General features: G+C 35.5%; 1 protein-coding gene across 3 annotated transcripts; it reads right to left on the bottom strand.

The window, feature by feature from the left end:
* Positions 1-7,914: 7,914 nt before the first annotated feature.
* On the bottom strand, positions 7,915-17,002 carry Ttc14 (tetratricopeptide repeat domain 14). 3 transcript variants are annotated; one of them, XM_046466878.2, is made up of 12 exons: positions 16,691-17,001; positions 16,133-16,257; positions 15,816-16,015; positions 14,357-14,441; positions 14,077-14,206; positions 13,288-13,443; positions 12,800-12,871; positions 12,333-12,452; positions 12,112-12,234; positions 11,081-11,198; positions 10,028-10,137; positions 7,915-9,240 (listed from the first exon to the last, which is right to left on the bottom strand). In XM_046466878.2, the coding sequence occupies exons 1-12, from the start codon at positions 16,849-16,851 to the stop codon at positions 8,328-8,330; spliced, it is 2,313 nt and encodes a 770-aa protein (XP_046322834.1). In that variant the 5' UTR covers positions 16,852-17,001; the 3' UTR covers positions 7,915-8,327. The 3 variants fall into 3 exon arrangements, 2 of the variants coding, with proteins under 2 accessions (XP_046322834.1, XP_046322835.1); XM_046466879.2 differs by lacking the exon at positions 16,691-17,001 and adding an exon at positions 16,531-16,672; XR_006856671.2 differs by lacking the exon at positions 7,915-9,240 and having other exon boundaries at positions 10,009-10,137; positions 10,572-11,198; positions 16,691-17,002.
* Positions 17,003-20,572: the final 3,570 nt, after the last annotated feature.

Genomic DNA, 20,572 nt, shown 5'->3' with positions numbered 1-20,572 from the left:
CTCTTGATTATTTCCTATGTTGTGAAGAAGATTTTGGTTTGATACCATCCCATTTATTGATTATTGATATTACTTCTTGCACTTTAGGAGTTTTGTTAAGGAAGGCAGTTCTTGAGCTGAAATTTTGGAGTGTAGGGCCTATATTTTCTTCAAGTAGACTCAGGGTTTCTGGTCTAATGTCTAGGTCCTTGATCCACTTTGAGTTGAGTTTGGTGCAGGTGTGAGATAAGGGTTAAATTTCATTCTGCTACCTGTGGATTTTCCATTTTCTCAGCACCATTTGGTAAAGAGGCTATCTTTTCTCCAATGTATGCTCGTGGCACCTTTGTCTAGTATGAGATAATGGTATTTATGTGAGTTTGTCTTTGTCTTCTATTCCATCTCATTGGTCTTCATGTCTGTTTTGGTACCAATACTATGCTGTTTTTGTTAGTATAGCTCTGTAATAGTTAAGATTTGAGATTGTGGTGCCTCCTCCTTTGCTTTTCTAGCTAAGGATTACTTTGGCTGTTCTGGGTCTTTTATTTTTCCAGATGAATTTCATGATTACTTTTCCTATTTCTATGAAGACTGTTGTTGGGATTTTAATTGGAATTGCATTGAATCTGTATAGTACTTTTGATAGTATGGCCATTTTGACAATATTAATTCTGTCTATCCAAGAACATGGGAGATCTTTCCATCTTCTAAGGTCTTCTTCAATTTCTTTCTTTTATGTTCTATAGTTTTCATTGTAGAGGTCGTTCATCTTTTTTTGTTAGATTTCCAAGGTTTTTTTTTTTTTTTTTTTTTTGAGGTGATTGTGAATGGGATGGTTTTCCTAAATTCTCTTTCAGCTGCTCTGTCATTGGAGTATAGGAATGCAGTTGATTTCTGGGTGTTAAATTTTGTATCTTGCTATTTTGCTGAATTCATTTATGATTTCAAAGAAGTTTTCTGGGGGAGTTTTTTGAGTCTTCTAAATATAAATTCAGGTAATCTGCAAATAGGTATAAAGTAGTTTGAACTCTCTTTCCTCTTTAATTTCTATGTTTTGCCTAACATCTCTGGCTAGAGTTTCAAGGACTATGTTGAAAAGAAATGGTGAAAGTGGGAATCTCTGTCTTGTTCCTGTTTATTGAGAGAAGGCTTTCAGTTATTCTGTTTAGAATGATCTTGACCTCAGATTTTTCATATATAGCCTTGACAATGTTTTCATTTTTTAAAATATTTTAAAAATGAATGGATGCTGTATTTTGTCAAATGCTTTTTCTGCATCTGTTGAGATAATCATGTGATTCTTGTCTTTAAGTCCAATTATTTGATGAATTACATTTATTGATTTCTGTATTTTGAGCTAACCTTGCATTCCTGGGATCAAACCTACTTGATCCATGGGTATACTATCTTTTTAATATGTTTTTGTATGTGACTTGCCAATATTAAGAATTTTGTGTCTATATTCATCAAGGATATTGGTATGAAGTTTTCTTTCCGTGATGAATCTTTGTCTGGTTATGGTATCACAGTGATAGTAGCTTCATAAAATGTGTTGAGAAGAGTTCCCTCCTTTCTATTTTTTTTTGAATAATTTGAGGAAGATTGATTTTAGTTCTTTAAAGGCATGGTAGAACTGATGAGAATCCATCCAGCCCTGGGCTGTTCTTTGTTGGTAAGCTTTTAATGGCTGCTTAAATTTCCTTACTTGAAATCAGCCTGTTTAAATTTTCTATATCCTCCTGGTTCAATTTGTGTAGGTCATTTATCTCTAGAAATTTGTCAATCTCTTCAAGATTTTCTATTTTATCAGAGTACAAATTTTCAAAATAGTTTCTGATTATCCTTTATTTCAATAGTGTCTATGGTAATATTTCCTTATTCACAGATTTTAACTTTTGGAGTTTTTTTTTTTCCTTTCTTTTGGTTAACTTGGCTAAGTGTTTATCAACTTTGTTAATTCTTTCAAACATCTTTTTGTTTTGTTGATTTTTTTGAACTGTCTTTTTATTTTTTTTTATTGGTTGTACAAAACATTACAAAGCTCTTGACATATCATATTTCATACATTAGATTCAAGTTGGTTATGAACTCCCAATTTTACCCCAAATACAGATTGCAGAATCACATCGGTTACACATCCACATTTTTACATAATGCCCTATTAGTAACTGTTGTATTCTGCTACCTTTCCTATCCTCTACTATCCCCCCTCCCCTCCCCTCCCATCTTCTCTCTCTACCCCATCTACTGTAATTCATTTCTCTCCTTGTTTATTTTCCCATTCCCCTCACAACCTCTTATATGTAATTTTGTATAACAATGAGGGTCTCCCTCCATTACCATGCAATTTCCCTTTTCTCTCCCTTTCCCTCCCACCTCATGACTCTGTTTAATGTTAATCTTTTCTTCCTGCTCTTCCTCCCTGCTCTGTTCTTAGATGCTCTCATTATAGCAACGAAGACATTTGGCATTTGTTTTTTAGGGATTGACTAGCTTCACTAAGCATAATCTGCTCTAGTGCCATCCATTTCCCTGAAAATTCCATGATTTTGTCATTTTTTAGTGCTGCGTAATACTCCATGGTGTACAAATGCCACATTTTTTTTTTTTTTATCCATTCATCTATTGAAGGGCATCTGGGTTGGTTCCACAGTCTAGCAATTGTGAATTGTGCTGCTATGAACATCGATGTGGCAGTGTCCCTGTAGTACGCTCTTTTAAGGTCTTCAGGGAATAGTCCGAGAAGGGCAATAGCTGGGTCAAATGGTGGTTCCATTCCCAGCTTTCCCAGGAATCTCCATACTGCTTTCCAAATTGGCCGCACCAGTTTGCAGTCCCACCAGCAATGTACAAGTGTACCCTTTTCCCCACATCCTCGCCAGCACTTGTTGTTTGATTTCATAATGGCTGCCAATCTTACTGGAGTGAGATGGTATCTTAGGGTGGTTTTGATTTGCATTTCTCTGACTGCTAGAGATGGTGAGCATTTTTTCATGTACTTGTTGATTGATTGTATGTCCTCCTCTGAGAAGTGTCTGTTCAGGTCCTTGGCCCATTTGTTGATTGGGTTGTTTGTTCTCTTATTGTCTAATTTTTTGAGTTCTTTGTATACTCTGGATATTAGGGCTCTATCTGAAGTGTGAGGAGTAAAGATTTGTTCCCAGGATGTAGGCTCTCTATTTACCTCTCTTATTGTTTCTCTTGCTGAGAAAAAACTTTTCAGTTTAAGTAAGTCCCATTTGTTGATTCTTGTTATTAACTCTTGTGCTATGGGTGTCCTGTTAAGGAATTTGGAGCCCGACCCCACAATATGTAGATCGGAGCCAACTTTTTCTTCTATCAGACGGCGTGTCTCTGATTTGATATCTAGCTCCTTGATCCACTTTGAGTTAACTTTTGTGCATGGCGAGAGGAGGGGATTCAGTTTCATTTTGTTGCATATGAATTTCCAGTTTTCCCAACACCATTTGTTGAAGATGCTATCCTTCCTCCATTGCATGCTTTTAGCTCCTTTATCAAATATAAGGTAGTTGTAGCTTTGTGGATTAGTCTCTGTGTCCTCTATTCTGTACCATTGGTCCACCCGCCTGTTTTGGTACCAGTACCATGCTGTTTTTGTTACTATTGCTCTGTAATATAGTTTGAAATCTGGTATCGCTATACCGCCTGATTCACAATTCCTGCTTAGAATTGCTTTTGCTATTCTGGGTCTTTTATTTTTCCATATGAATTTCATGATTGCTTTATCTATTTCTACAAGAAATGCCGTTGGTATTTTGACTGGCATTGCATTAACCCTATAAAGAACTTTTGGTAATATCGCCATTTTGATGATGTTAGTTCTGCCTATCCATGAACAGGGTATATTTTTCCATCTTCTAAGATCTTCTTCTACTTCTCTTTTTAGGGTTCTGTAGTTTTCATTGTATAAATCTTTCACCTCTTTTGTTAGGTTGATTCCCAAATATTTTATTTTTTTTTGAGGATATTGTGAATGGGGTGGTTGTCCTCATTTCCGTTTCAGAAGTTTTGTCGCTGATATACAGAAATTCCTTTGATTTATGCGTGTTGATTTTATATCCTGCCACTTTGCTGAATTCATTTATTAGTTCTAGTAGTTTTTTTGTAGACCCTTTTGGGTCTTCTAGGTATAGAATCATGTCATCTGCACATAGTGATAATTTAAGTTCTTCTTTTCCTATTTTTATGCCTTTAATTTCTTTCGTCTAATTGCTCTGGCCAGTGTTTCGAGAACTATATTGAATAGAAGTGGTGATAGAGGGCATCCCTGTCTTGTTGAACTGTCTTTTTAATCACAATTAAATTTTATTTCAATTCTGCTTTTAAGGATTTCCTGTCTTCTATTGATTTGGGTTTTGGTTTGTTCTTTTCCTAAGGCCTTGACATGTAGTGTTAGGTATCTTTTTGGTATATTTCTATTCTTTTAATGTTTGAGCTCATTGCTGAGCTTTCTTTAGAACCACCTTCATAGTGTCCCAGAGATTTTGATATGTTGTATCTCTATTTTCATTTTCTTCTAAGTATTTTTCTTCCATCCCTGATTTCTTCTGCTCTCCATTCATCATTCAATAGTGAGTTTTTTAGTCTTCAGGTATTAGTTTCTATTTTTATCTTATGTTTTTAAATTTCATTCCATTATGATCTGTTAAAATGAAGGGTATTATCTCTATTTTTTTGTATTTGCTGAATTGCTTTGTAGCCTAAACTGTGGTCTATTTTGTTCCATGTGCTGAGAAAAAAGTGTGTTCAGTTATTGATGGATGAAATATTTGGTATAATTCCATTAATAGTCTACTTTAATATTTTTTTAGCTTTAAAATTGTTAGTTTTTCATCCACTGTGGGATCAATGGAGTCTGTTAAGGCATTCTGGGTTATTTGGGATGATTTGTTCCCTTACTTTTTCCCATTGTTTGCATGTCTACCCATCTATATGAATGGATTTGAAGCAGCAGAGTTTCTACCCTATGAACTTATAGTATACCTGTTGGTTTCTAGTACCTCACAGATTAGGGGAAGCCAAATAGCAGCAACCACCTATGTAAACAATATATGGCAATAAAGTACCTGGTTTCTATCATATCAACAATGTTAATTGGCACAATAAACAGAATGGCTAGGATCAGCAATTTCCATCAGTAGGAACAGTAAGTGATCATGTTATTATGTTTGATGTAAAATCCAAAGTAGATATTTGACTTCCATAGTATTACTACTACAGCATTAGTGATAGGGTCTGGTGTTATGTAAACCAACTAGTGCTAAGAGATATTTAGAATTAAGAGGAAAAATGAAGAGATAGGTGGATAGAAAAGGGTCTACAATTTCTGATTCTTCAGGTGAATGTGGAAATGCGAAAGCAACATAGGGTGTGATAATTATGAGGGCAGATTTAAAAAAAAAGAATAAAAAATTAAGAGTGAAGAAGAGAAAAATGGAATTAGGCTTTTAGCAAGATAAAAGAAAAAGAAACAAGAATAGAAAAGAAACCAATACAAAATCAAACTATAATAATAAAAAACGTAATCCTTAAGACAGAGTAAGCCTTCAAAAAATGCTAGAAATGAGAAAAACAGATACAAATGTGTATATCCATGAATCATTCAGCACACAAGAAAAAAAGAATAGAATCTTGATGAAAAATAAAAAAGGTTCTTTCCATTGCTGTTGACCAAATATCAGTGGGAATGTTTGCTGTCTGTGCCCAACTGTCTTTTTTCCATTTCTTCTTGAGGTATGTACCAGGTGCAAGAGTAAGGGCTGCAGTTTGTCACCTCCTTTCTTTTTATTGTGTTGCTCACCAAGATCTGGGTGTTAAGATGAAGTTTGGGATGGAAAATACTGTCAGCTTGCTCCAGAGTGAAGTCATTGGGAGATAATTCTTGAGATGAGGACCTGTAGATGGAGCTCTCAGGAACATGGCTTAGGTCTGGTGAGACCCCAGGTGCTATATTACATGGCTAGTTGTCATGAAGGTATTAAATCAATGCACTTTTAGAGTGCATCAGCTATCAAACTGTACTGGGAGACTGTACTCCAGGAGTCTACCCAGGCATCCACTCATAAGACAGGGAGCCAGTCCCTTGTCACTTCTGTTGCTCACAGCTACTGTCCTTCATGGCCTCCCACGGCCTGTCTCACATGCCATCAATTCAGGTTACTGACCCACTGCAGCTAGTCCTGTGTCCTTACTAGCCTCCTGGGGTTGGTCTCGAGTGCCCACACCCTTGCCTATTCAGATTCCTGACCCAAGGTAGCTGGTCCTGCAAGCCACAGGACTGAAGTGGGGAGGGAACTGGATTCTTCCCAATTTGTATTCCTGGGAGATAAATACTCTCTGTGCCTAATTTTCTCCAGATTTTGGTAGGCTTAATCTAGGTTATGTAGCTCGTGTCCCCCTTGACTGTGTATGGGAGCCAGCCCAGTTTTCCTGGATCCAATGCTGGCCAACAGTGTAGTTGGTAGGCTCAAGAAGGCTTCTACCCTGGTTCTCTGTGGACAACTGATAAACAGAGCATCATTTGTGTACCAATTAACTGTGCCCAATAGCTTCCTGATTGACCCAGGGCAGGCTGCCCCTCAGATCTCAGGATTTTCCATGCTAGAAGTGTCCACTGCATTTCTTGACTTTTTGTCCTTGTGTGCTAGTTCCACTGCTTCCATCAGCAGCCCAGCTCTTCTTTTTGTTCATTTTCCTTACTTAATATACCTAATTTCTAAGTCTCTAAGGTATCTTGGCTATCTAGTATTGAGTTTTAATAAAATCTCTTTCACACATCTCACAGAAAAGCAGTATTCCTGCTGCTTGACTACCAGGTTGCCAAGCTATGAAAAATGCTGTTTCCCTCTGGTCTCCCATCTTATTCTCTGTCTAGCCTATTTCTAATGCCGTAACTACCTCTTTTAACCAGTTTCTTATTCCTGTTCCACTACAAAATGAATTTGTTAGATTTTTATCACTAGGATTTGAAGGACACAAATAGTATACACCAATATTAAAACTTTATAATTTTGTGGCAAGCACTGCAACACAGAATAAGAAATGAGTCACTTCTTTGATCATTTTCTCACTCAAGCCTTTGCAGGAGATACCCATCTATACTCATCCTGTACCATCTTCAGCAGCAGGATTAAAAGCCCAATGCTGTTCACAGCTTATAGAGTCCTAATTTTTCTAAATATATCAGAAGCCCAGCACATGATTCCTATCTGTATCTCCCAGAGTATAAAATTTTCAATAATTCTGGGAATCTTTAAAATCCAAGTGCCTTCCTTCTTGAGTTCCAGCTGCTGAAATTTATTTTGAGTAAAATCAGGCTCTGGTTGAGACATCAAGTCATTTATTCAGTTCCTAAGATGGCAATATTGGAGAGGTGGTAAGTAGAAAATGGCAGATTAGCTCAAAACTTTAAAAACATGCCTAGAGACTTCCCAACTGAACCTCTGCATTTTTTCCTCCAGAAGAAAACCAGATTTAGTATGCTTCTCTGCTATTTTTGCTAAAAGGATTACTTTCTATTTTATCTACTCTTGCCTAGAACATAGTTTCTGAGGGTCTTGCCAATATTTAAAGTCAAAAAATTTCACAGGGCCATAATGGTACCAATAAGTAAATAAGAAATAAGCAAAACAGGCTTCTAATCATCTAATATGTTCTTATTCCTAAAGGATTTGTTAAGCTCAGTAGAAGCCACTGGAGGTGGCTCAGTGGTAGAAGGCTTGCCTAGCATGGGGATCCTGGGTATGATTCCCAGCACCACACCCACACATACACAAAAATTTAAAAAAATTAAATCAGGATCTAATTTACAGGAAAATTTGGACATAATCTACCAGTCTAAAATAAAATTATGCACAAAAGTAATACATGTTAGATATAAAAAACAGCACTCAAAAATCATCCAAACACACGATCTTTCAAAAGTTGAGGGCTTTTAATTGAATAGAATATACAATTTTTGATGAAAGTGATCCAAGCGTTCAATGCATGAATTTAATTTACTTGCATACGGCAAGGTAGGTGAGCCACAGAATTCTCACACACCATAATATAACAAAGAAACAATGCTGTCAGAGAATTATCTTCAAGTGAAGAAGTTTAAATAGAATAAGAAATACACTATACATAAACATACCCACAAAAAGCCTAAAACTCAGGTTGTGACAATGGGACCTACAACTGAAACAAATAAAATTTGAGAAAAGGGATTCAGTAATCTTTACAAATAATCTTAAGAGCAGACATTTCTGCATCAGATTGTTAATGACTAAAACACTCCAAAACTTTCAACAGCATTTTAGTGTAACCATGCAGATTTCCATGAAATATTAATTTTTTTGTTTATTTCCTTTTTCTTTCTCAAACTCAGCTATCTGATTAAATATATTGAGTAAATTTTGAGGTAAATTTTTTTTAACTCTGCTTTCTGATTGCTCTTTGCTATTTAGTCCATCTTCTTCTGGAATCTCTGTTTTGTTATCTTCCTCAGAATTGTCCTCTCTTTCATATTCTTGATTTGTATTTACCCGGTATCTTTGCTCATGTCTACTGAAATCACGTGATCCAGAATAAGTGTATTTTTTGTGTTTTTCAACTGACTTCCAAGAGTAGTCTGAACTTGCTGGTGAAGTGGAATACCTCACGGAACCTGGCTCCCACCTTCTATAGTGCTCTTTTCTTCCCTCTATGTCTCTTTCAAATCTCCTGTGACCATACATTTTTATCTTGTCCTCTGAATTCCTATAGAAGGAATCTGAGGAATTTCTTCTACTGGAAAAATGTCTTTCTGATTTATATGGCTTTTCAGTTTTGCTACTACTTGCCTGGGTTTTATAGCTATTGTAAAAATCTCTTGGATCTTCAGACCTACCTCCAAAATCATCTGGTATTTCAGCTGAAGAGGAAGAAAGAGGGCATTTATCTTTCTCTTTTACCTGTGTCTTTTGATATTGAAACCTGTCTTGCTTTTCCAGTAGTTTTTCCACTTCTTGTTTTTGGTTAAGAAAAGATGCAGAAGTATTACTTGGAACTGGATAGCACTCCTCTTTCCTATTCTGATCTATCTGACTTGAGGATGCCCTAGATGAATGCCTTTTGGAACTGCGAGAAGACTCTGACCGGTTCCTCTTTCGTTTCTTATGCCTTCTGTGATCAGAAGAAGAGGAGGATGAGGAAGAAACTGATTCATCAGCAGAAGAAACACTTGAAGAGGAGGATGATTTTCTTCTTTTCTTCTTTAGCCTAAAAAAAAGCCAGTTCACTCATCAGATAATGTTAAATACAAAACTGTTATTAAATTATCCATAGTTATTTTAATCCTATTGTTTCACTTACAGATTTCCTATAAGCTATAGCTCAGATAAATGATGTAACAATAATCTGTAACTATGAGGTCCAATTTTTATCATCAATCATATGACTTCTGGGAAAAATATCTATGTGGACAGGTGTCACTGTAAGCAGGTCAATTCTGAAGGATACAGTGACATTTTCAATACTACCTTAAAAACTAAAACTATATTAACACACAGGGAGAAAACTGAAGTTTTATATCTGACCCTCTCTAGTTTCATAGTTTCTCCACCTTAGCACAACTAACATTTTGGACCAAATAGCTCTTTGTGAGGGTGTAGGTCCTGTGTATTGCAGGATGTTGAACAGAATCCTTGACCTCTGTCCACCAGATGCTAGTAGCATACCACCACTTATAACAACCAAATATCTTCAAACACTGACAAAGGTCTTTTGGGGAACAAAACCATCCCTAGATAAGAACCTGCTCTTCTAAAACATTTCTTCATGACAGAAAATTAAAATAACTTATTCTATATATTTTAATTCTAAGATTAATTTTGTTTTTTTGCATAATCTTTTATAGGAAAACAAGTTGAACACATACTTGTTAAGAATTCTTAAGACATTATCATTTGAAATACTTTTTTTTTTTACTTACTTTACCTCCTTATGGCACTTTGGGCTCAACTCAGTAGTTGCTTTAAGTTAAAAAATATTGAATATTTTAGTTTACCTTTTCTCCTCTTTTAAGAGCTTACGCAACTTTTCTGCACTTGTTTCTATTTTCTTTGTTTTCTGCTTTTCTTCCTTTTCAGCTTGTTTTTCTCTTAATTCCAAAGATTTCTTTTAGAACCCAGATATCGGAAAAAACCACACGTTAAAAATAGCAGAATATACAAAATAATATTCAAAAGACCACCCCCAACCAGAAACCCAATTTATTTTAATCAAATCACCATATTGCCAGCATTAAACAAGTATTTGATTTTTAACATAAAAAAATTAATCACATAGATGTTTGGCATTAATCATTGGAATGGCCAGAACAGTATTGAGGACCATATTGCAGTTGGTATCCCATGAAAAAAGGGGAAGCCATTGCAGTGGTACCAATGACCCAGAGTGCAAGAAAGGGGGAAAAAAAAGCATGTGAAAAAAAATAATTTTTTAAAAGTTGAAAAATTTAAATAAGATATAAATTTTAAAGGTCAGATGCAAATACACATATTCCATTAATGTGAATTGAAGGGAGGAAATCACCACGTTCAAATACAAACCATTTTAAAAATAGCACAGCCCAGTTGGATGCATGATTACATAAGATATCATTTTCCAGTTTGTGGATGGGGATGAGCAGCACCAGATGTCACAGACACAGCAGCAATGGTCCAATTCAGAAGAAAATGCATGAGAAAACATCATCATCAGTATTACAGGAAAAGGCAGATGAAAATATGTCTCAAAAAGATTTTTATAATTAGCTCAATTATCCAGTAGCAACACTGATAATTTCATATTTACCAGGTAAGCCCATAGATAGTTTTCATACCTTTATACTGAATTTAGGCAAAAGGAATTTTCTTACAGGGCTATTTTTGCTTTTGAATATAAACAAACAAAAAGAGGAATAGGCACTATGAAGCAATGCCAAACCTAATCATGATAGCTAAACCTAAAAAGGAACTTCATAATGTTCCACTAGGTAATTAGAAGTTTTTCCTAGAACATTATACTTTGGTATTACTTTTAAATATCTCTAGGTTTCTAAGAGGAAATAAAGAATCACCTGCATATATTTATGAAGTTTCTGCAAAGCATCCTCTGCATCTTTAAAAGTCTCATCCAAAGCCAAAGCTTTCTTATAGTAACTTTCAGCATTTAAAAACTTTTCTTCTTCTTCTAGCCTAAAAGGAAGATTTAGCATTTTTATACAAACAATAAAAGCACCCAAATACACATATAGGTCAGAGGCTTATGTGATGGAACTTATTAGGGAAAAGTCATGTTTACCAAATTATTTTCCAAAAACCATACCTAAACTATGTTTCTCACTGTAATTTACTTGATAAAAAAGACTCCATAAAACAAATGAAAACCTATTACTAGTAACTAACAATATTGGCACATTTATTGTAGAAATACAGAAAGAAACATGATAAATTGATGTCTGCAAATTTAGTGTGATCTCAAGCTTTAACATAAAATTATGTATATAGGCTTTTCCTAGTAGTTTATAAAAAATTTTCCTTTCTATAAAAATTTTTTCCCCAGAAAATCCACTGTTAACTTTAGGAATACCAATACACACACACACACATAATTTTTTTTCCTCAAATATTTTTTAGTTGGTGAGGGACCTTTATTTCATTTATATTTATGTGGTGCTGAGAATCGAACCCAGTGCCTCACACATGCTAGGCAAGTGCTCTTCCATTGAGCTACAACCCCAGCCCCTTAATATATATTTTTGATGTTATATTATTAGAATGATAAAATCAGAAAGTAAATTCTTCATTATTAGAAAACTCCTAGTATATGTCTTGAAAAAAATAATACTCTGGTACTTTTCCATCTATATTTTTATGAAATGAGAATATTCACAGCAATAAACTTGAGACACCAAAATATACCCAAGCATAAAAACCTCGGGAATAAGGCAGGGAGGGGAAGAATTCAAAAGGACTATATTTAAAAAATATTTTCATCCAAAACTGAAATGAAAGGTGTTTTGAATTGAGTGAACTAAAGATGCTTTTTCCTTATGTAAGGTTTTAATAGTAGCTGGTTCCATATTAGATCTCTAAGTTTGACACTTACTGCCCTCCTCTTTCTACAAGTGTTTGGCAGAGGTATTTTCTTGCATTTCTGTGAGTTGGACAGTTTTCCAATGCAAGCTCAAAATCTTCTATGGCTTTGTTCAGACTTCCTTTTGTTGCATATCTAGAGATATTAAATAAGAAAAATGTAATCTTGAGCTATTTATAAATATTTTTCAGATTTATCTGTAAATATTCCTTAAAAATCCATAATTCACTTACAATGCTCCACGAGCTACCAAAGCTTCCACATTTTGCTTATCTATTTCCAGAGCTTTATTGTATTCATTCATAGCATCCACATGGCGTCCAACCTTAAAATAATCAACTCCAATCTTCACACTAAAAATCACAAACATTTCATAAAATATCTAATGTTAATAAGTTTTAAAAGCAAATGTCTTAAAATTTGCAATATACAAGAAGCACTCTGCATTCTGATATTTTCATAATAATTATGTTGATACTACAATCAATTTAATTCTGAAAGACATTAAAAATGGTGGATGAACTTAAGTCTGTTTTTTTACAATGTAAGACCAATGTGATACCTACAAAATAGGCTAATGACAAAAAAACTTTATTTTATACGTATGAACACACGCTGATCTTAATGATTTAAGAATGCCTGACTTTCCGTACTCTTTTAGACTACATAATATAAGTGTTAAAACAAAACATCTTCCTACCACTTTAAGGCCCAAGACGCAGACTGTTTCTTTCTTAATGCAGAAGCATAATCATCTTCAGAGAAATTTTTGCTATTAAAAGAAAATCAAAGTCAGACTATAAACACTTTAAAAATAACTATACTTCACTCTGCCTGACATATAGGCACTCAATATTGAATGAAACCCAAGCAAGAAATTAGTATTCCATTTACATAGCAAAATCCTTCAACTGTCAGAAATGAACATTACTGTTAAATATTATTTTTTCTTAAGCACATACAAAAAAATTTTTATAAAGTTTTTGCATCCCTCTTTACTTGGTCACATGATACACAACTAATCATCAATAAGTGTACTGTCCTGAAGCAGATGAAATCATCCAGTTCATTCAACCTGTGGCATATTTCTTTTGCTAGGCCAATGATGGTCAATATGTTCTTTATGTAATCTTTGAGTTTAGCCCATTCCCCTTACCACCTTAGAGAATAATACTGATGTTACTATACCTTTGTAGGCCTCTCATTAAAGATGGTGGATTAGATTCATCTATTCCAAGTTTTTCTAGAAGGAATTCAACTACTCCAGGATTAACAAATCCCAGAGAACTCTGCATGATATTTTCATAGGACTCCAAAGAATTACTATTTAGTTCAACACTCCTCCTTGGGGTGGGGGGAACAAAAATGCAAAAATTCAAGAATAACAATTAGCATATCCCATTTCTTTAAAGATACAATATCATAAGATAAGGTTTAAATACTAATAGCATTTTTTTGTCTTTTATGGAAGTAAGTGGCACTATTAAGATGGTTCATTCTACCAAATTTGAAATGCTTTGAGGATCAGAAAAATAAGATGAACTCATTTTATAATAAAAGAAATTAAAAGTGAGGGGAAAGGGGAAAATAATACAAGGGGGAGAAATGAATGACAGTAGAGGGGGTAGAGAGAGAAGAGGGGAGGGGAGGGGAGGGGGGATAGTAGAGGACAGGAAAGGCAGCAGAACACAACAGACACTAGTATGGCAATATGTAAATCAATGGATGTGTAACTGATGTGATTCTGCAATCTGTATACGGGGTAAAAATGGGAGTTCATAACCCACTTGAATCAAAGTGTGAAATATGATATATCAAGAATTATGTAATGTTTTGAACAACCAACAATAAAAAATAAAAAAAAAATAATAAGAGAAACTAAAATTCCACCATTTTCAGAAGCTTGACTTGACTAAATTTGCTATTTCAATTCAAGAAATTTGTAATGAGCACTGTTGAGACAGTATGGATAAATACCTGTAATACAAAGGAAGCTCCTCAGAAGTAATTACACCTAGTTTAATACCAGACAGGTGTGGTGGAAGAGCTGAGCTATAAAGAGATACTGCAAGCTTTTCATGGTATCTGTCGATATCCTTGATTCCAGCTTAAAAGAAAAAAAACTGATTAATAAAAAACAAACTAAAATATATATTAAATAAAACTTTCTCAACACTACCCTCATTAGACTACATTTTCAAAATTAATAAAAAATAAACAGCTCTGACTTTGTTATTAGTATGATGAACATGCTTACCTCGAATGATGTCACCAGTTTGGTAATATGATAAAGGATCCCCATGGTTACTGTGAGAAGGCACATCTCTTAATGGACAAAGAGCCTGCAATTAAAAATTCGTGAAAACACTATTCATTTCACTTTTTGTTGAGAACAGTATCTTTTCTCTTAGTTTTTAATTGTTCAGTAATAATTGACATGAACATTTAAACAACCAACATTCTACAGTCTATTTTTTAATAACGACACAGTGATAACTCAATACATGTATAAAATGTGTAATTATTACACCAAGATAATTAGCATTTCCAACTTTTTATCATTTCTTTCTAGTTGGAGCCTTCAAACTCCTCTAGTTCTTCATAAAGTATATAATAAATCGTTGTTAACTATAGGCACCCTACTATGCTTCAGCACACTAGAACTTATTCCTCTTACCTAATTATATTTTGGTACCCATTAACCAATTTCCTTCTATCCCCCCATTCCCCTCTCAGTCTCTGGTAACCACTATTCTAGCCTTTCCTTTGAGATCAACTTTTTAGTTCCACATTATAAAGGAGTTTGAACATGCTATATTTGTCTTTCTGTGTCTAACTCATTTCTTAGTAGAATATCCTCTAATTCCCTCCATGTTGCCATACATGAGAGAGTTTCATTCTTTTTTCAAGGCTGAATAATATTTTTAATTGTGTGTGTACATATCTCATTTCCTTATCTATTCATCCATTGATGGACTCATAAATTAAGCTAAAGTCTAAAATTTAAATAAGGATTTTAGTTACAAGAAATTTCCATGTCCAAACACAATAAACATTTTTAGTTCAGTTCAAAAGATAAAATCTCATGAATTGTTTTCTTTAGCTTTAGGAACCAAATACAGATTTTCATTTGACAACAATAAAACTATAATCTGCTCATAAAGAACAGGATTCCAATGAGAATGAAACTTGAATTCTTCAAAGTTCTGCTTTTCTTCCTTTCTATGTGTCTGGACAGACAGCAAATATCAAATCTTTAAAAGTGACACATTATTAATTTAAGACTATTTATCTTAGGCCTTATTATCAACAAATTTTATATTTATGTAAATTATAAATCACAGAATTTTTTTTTCTAAATTACCCACATTCAAATGTCTAATGCTAAATATAAAGTAATCAAGAATATGTTCAACTAGAAGATATAATTCCAGAATACCAATGGACTTCACCATGTCCACTGATATTTCTGAGTATGTAAAAAGGAAACCCCTCCTGTAGCCAGAGTCCACAAAACCTCTAAATTCAGAAATGGAGAAAGAAGCTGTAACTCTCTCACCAGTAACTTTTATTTTTTAAGGAAAACTATTTTTATCCAATGTTTAATTTCCAAAGCAGATATTCTTAAACACAACTGGATGCAAACACATAATTTTTTGCAGAGATGTCTATCAAAAACAGAAGTAATGTAGATAGGTGAAAAGACAGCAACTTACTGTGATTTCTAAGTGGGATATATCTCTCATGATGCCACTTCCTAAACAGATCAATACCATGAAAAAACCAAATTCTCGAATAGAACTAATTCTTCCAATCACTATATCACCACGCTCAATATCACGGAAAAACAGCTCTCTCCGATCCATACTAGGTATCTCCATGAATTGCTCTAAAGGTGGCATGACTGCATAATGATCTGAAAAAAAATAAAGAAAAAAAATTTAACATCACTAACAATAGTTTTGACTTGTTTTATCTGAAGGACTGTTAAATCAAACCTCCTATGTTAGAAAGGTTTGGAGACTAAACTGACCTTCATTGTCTTCATTAACTTCAGAAGTTGCAGGTGCATCCGATTTCCAGGAAAGTGCAAAAAGCAGATCTGCTTTTTTGGAGATGAATTTTTGTATTTCAATGTTGTCAACTCTTTTCTCTTTTCTTAAAAGAAACAAAAACTTATGAAAACTTGTTTATTTGCAAAGCCGTTTCATGTCTAAACTTCTGATTATGAAAAACCCACTCCGTACAGCCCAGGAAAGTTTTAACCAGGCACTCCCTCATCCGACAACTTGGAAGCGGAGGGCGGGAAAACCTAGAACGTGGCGCCTCCAGCTTCAGATAGGAAAGCCCAAGAGATTTTAACTAAGGAATCCGTGGCTCGATCTAGCAGTACCAGAAAAGTTCAGCTCGAAATCCTCCTTGCACACAAACCTGGTGCGCCAACCTTCTTTCACTCAGCACTCTGCACCAGCTAGCCAGTCTCACGTGCCACCGCTCCGCTTCTTTTAGGTGCAGCCCGGGGCTGCGGGAGCGGAGCCCGAGTGGAAGGCGTCCCCACCCCGGTCTCACAGCCGCGCAGCAGCACCATTACCTGCCCTGTAAGTGCTGCTGGGGCGGCGGGCCGCGGGCGGGCTCGGATGCCGACCCTAGGAGGCTCCGGAAGTGCGGATTGTCCTGCTGTTCGTTCCGCAGTAGGGAGAGCAACGACGACCCGTGGCAATTCAGCGACTGACGTAGAAGATCCCGGTCCATGGCGAGAGGCTGCGGGGTCCGACAGCCGGTGGGCTGCTAGGACCCAGTTCCGTGTCTACTGCTTGAGCCCGTGATCCCGGAGGCTGAGGCAGCAGCCTAGCAGCCGCCGGAAACACACACTTACTTGCTCACCTCCCGGAAGTGTTCCCGAGGCGCCCCCGGTGGCCGCGCGGCGGAGCTCTACCTCGTTCTCGCGAAACCCAGCGAGATTACGGAAGCCGGAAGGAGAGCGCTAAGCGTATTCTGTGTTGAGGACTGAGTGGGCTTTCAGGTAGACTGCTTTAAAAAATTGACGTGGTGAAATAGCCCGATCTCTAATCTAGGGTGAATAATTCATTTTCATGAGGCGGTGCAAAATGCCAGTACCTGAGTGAGAACGTAAATCAATATCTGTGTGGGGGACATAATCACATTAAAACTGCCCTGGAAATGTTACCTGGAAGACTAAAGTGCAGAAGAAAGGAAGGGAGCTAATATTTTTTAAGCAACTGAAGTTGTGTTTACTATTCTTACTCCATTTACTGTTAGCGATTTTAGAGTTACAAAAGACATATGCATATGCCATTCTAGTGTTATAGCTTTACACTAGTAGAGGATAAGCAGGATTCATTAAGGGTGATACTTATCGGATGCCTATTGTATATAGAGTAGTAACAAGAGAAATTAACTATAAGCAGGTGTACTTGAAACTCAGTTGGAGATTTTCTAACTTTGGTTAATATTGGTCTTAAGTGGAGGTAGCTACATTAGGTGTCAAGGAGAGACTTCTTCTTAACTCCCACATATACAGGCATATTTGAATTCACTTTCTGTTGGGGCATATAAGGTGTTGATTTTGAAGGGGACGGAACACTGGATCTTTAATAGGATTGGAAGGAATGAGGAGAGTAAGTGAAGGGACTAGTTTTGCTTCTCATTTTGGAGAAAGTAGTCTTGCTTATGTTGCTTCTCAAGGTGAGCACTGAAAGAAAATGCTTTTTTTTTCACTTCTTTGCTTTCTTAAAAAAAAAAAACTTTAAAAAATATTTTTTCTAAGAAACTTCCAGATTAAGCAATATGAATAATTAAGCAAAGGGGGGAGAGGGAACAGTTGAGGTGAAGAAAATGGGTAAGGCTGGCCAGGCAAAACACATCTCTGATGTCTTACTTTAGGCTGATTTTTAATGTGATGTCAAATTTCATCTTTAAATAAACACATATGTACATCCTTTAATAAACACTCTAGACCCTGGAAATATAAAGATGAAGAAAACACTTCTGGGATGAAATTATGTCATTTGCCAAAAAAAAAAAAAAAAAGGATGGAACTTGAGAACTTTATATTAAGTGAAATCAGCCAAATTCACAAAGTCAAAGATCAACAGTTTGCTCTCACATGTGGAAGCTAGGGAGTAAAAAGCAAAAGAAAAGTGGTGGGAACCTCACGAAAATCTAAGGGAGATCAGTAGAGAAAAAGTACCAGGGGGAGAGAGGAGGGGAGAGAAACACGAATTACTAGAGAATGACACTGGTCAAATTATATTGTGTGCATGTATGAATATGCAACAATGAATCTGACCATTATGTACAATTATAATGCACCAATAAAAAATTTGAAAAAAAACCACTTCTGTTTCTTGAGTGGCTCACAGTTCATTGATGGAATAGACATAAGAAGGAAGAAATTTGGCACAGTGAAAAGTTCTATTGTGTGAACACATACTATAGTGTCTGTTAGGTCTCTCTTCTCTGGGAAGTGAGGTAACAGAAGTTGCTGTGGATAAGAGGGAGAGGGGAAGGCAAGTATGTGTGGTCCAGGCAGAGGGACCAATATCATTAAAGATAAGAGGTATGAAAAAGCAAGATGCATTCTGGAGATCACACGTGTGATTGAGGTAGGTAGGGACATTTTAGTTTATGGACATTTTCATTACATAAGTGTGTCATTTGAGGAGGGGTACAGATGTTGATAAAACCTCCTTTTTCGTCTGTGTGCACATACACACCCAGTTTAAAATAATAATTTATTTAGCAAAGAACACAAATTAGGTTAAGTAAGGTAGTCACATTAAATAGGGGCAGAAGCAGCATATCTCAGTATAGCTTTTCTTGGATCTTCCAGGTTTCCCAAAATAATATGCACAGCTGCTAGCTTATCTGCAAAAGATAAGGTCTTTTTTTTAAATCTCAGGAACTTTCATATTACCATTTGTAAAGGACATACAAATAATCTATTCATTTATAAGGACTATCTGTTGACAATTTTTTTTTCTTTTCTTGTTCTTGATCCTGATGCAAACAATTTCAATAAGACCTCATTCTCATCTGGGGTTAAGGATGAGATGAATGTGTCAGGGAAGGCCGGTAGGAAGTAAGACCCCAGGGGGTCTATTATGTTATGTCTTCTTTTCACTTCTGAGCATCTTTTTATGGCTCTCTCTCTCTCTTTTTTTTTTTTAAATAGGCTTTTTTTTTTCTTAGAACATTTTAAGTTCATAGCAAAAAGGAGTAAAAGGTACAGAAATTTCCCATATATGTCCTATTGCTACATATACATAGCTTCCCCTATTATCAACATCCCCCACCCCCAGTGGCATATTTGTTATAGCTAATGAACCTACACTGACACATCCTATCACTCAAACTGTAGTTTACCTTAGAGTCTACTCTTGATACAGTCTATAGATTTGGACAAATGTATAATGACATGTGTTCAACATTATAATACCTTGCACAGTGTTTTTGCTATCCTAAAAATCATGTGGGTTCTGTCTGTCCTGACCCCAGAACTAGTGGCAACCATTGAACATTTTACAGTTTTTGTATTTTTTCTTTCTCAGAATATATAATTGTGATCATACAGTATGTAATTTTTCAGACTGAATTATTTCACTTAATAATTTAAGTTTCTTCCATGTCCTTTCATGGCTTGATGCCTCATTTGTTTTTAGTGTTGAATAATATTTAATTGTCTGGATGTGCCATAGTTTATTTATCCATTCACCTACTGAAGGGCATCTTAGTTTCTTCTAAATTTTGGAGATTATGAATGACATTGCTATAAACATCCATGTGCAGGTTTTTATATGAACATAAGTTTTAACTTTTGGGGGGGGTAAATACCAAGGAGTGTGATTATTGAGTCATATGTTAAGAATATGTTTAGTTTTGTGAGAAACACCAAAGCGGCTGTGCCATTTTGTATTCCCACCAACAATGAATGAGAGTTCCTGTTGCTCCACACCATCACCATTGGTGTTGTCAATGTTTAGGATTTTGATCATTCTAATTGGTGTGTAGTGGTATCTTATCTTAAGTTGCATTTCCTTGATGGCATACAATGTGAAACCCCTTTTCATATGTCTATTTACCATCTGTACATCTTCTTTGGTGGGATGTCTGTAGGGTCTTTGGCCCATTTTTAAATTGGCTTGTTTGTTTTCTTATCATTGAATTTTAAGAGTTCTTTGTGTATGTCTTTTGTAAATATTTTCTTCCAGCCTGTGGCTTATCTTTTTAGTCTTTTGATGGTATCTTTTGTAGAGCAGAAATTGTTAATTTTAATGAGGTTTAGCTTATCAATCTTTGCTTTCATGGATCATGCCTTTGGTATTGTATCTAAAACATCATCACCAAAACCAAGTTTATCTTGATTTTCTCCTGTGTTATCTTTTTGGAGTTTAGTGGTTTTGTGCTTTACATTTACATCCATGATACGTTTTAAGTTAATTTTGTGAAGGGT

The sequence above is a fragment of the Marmota monax genome, unplaced genomic scaffold, assembly GCF_021218885.2.
Source record: "Marmota monax isolate L192 unplaced genomic scaffold, Marmota_monax_Labrador192_F-V1.1 WCK01_AAM20220418_F8-fsc00074, whole genome shotgun sequence".
NCBI classification, from domain to species: Eukaryota; Metazoa; Chordata; class Mammalia; order Rodentia; family Sciuridae; genus Marmota; species Marmota monax.
This window is presented reverse-complemented; position numbering and strand designations above follow the sequence as displayed.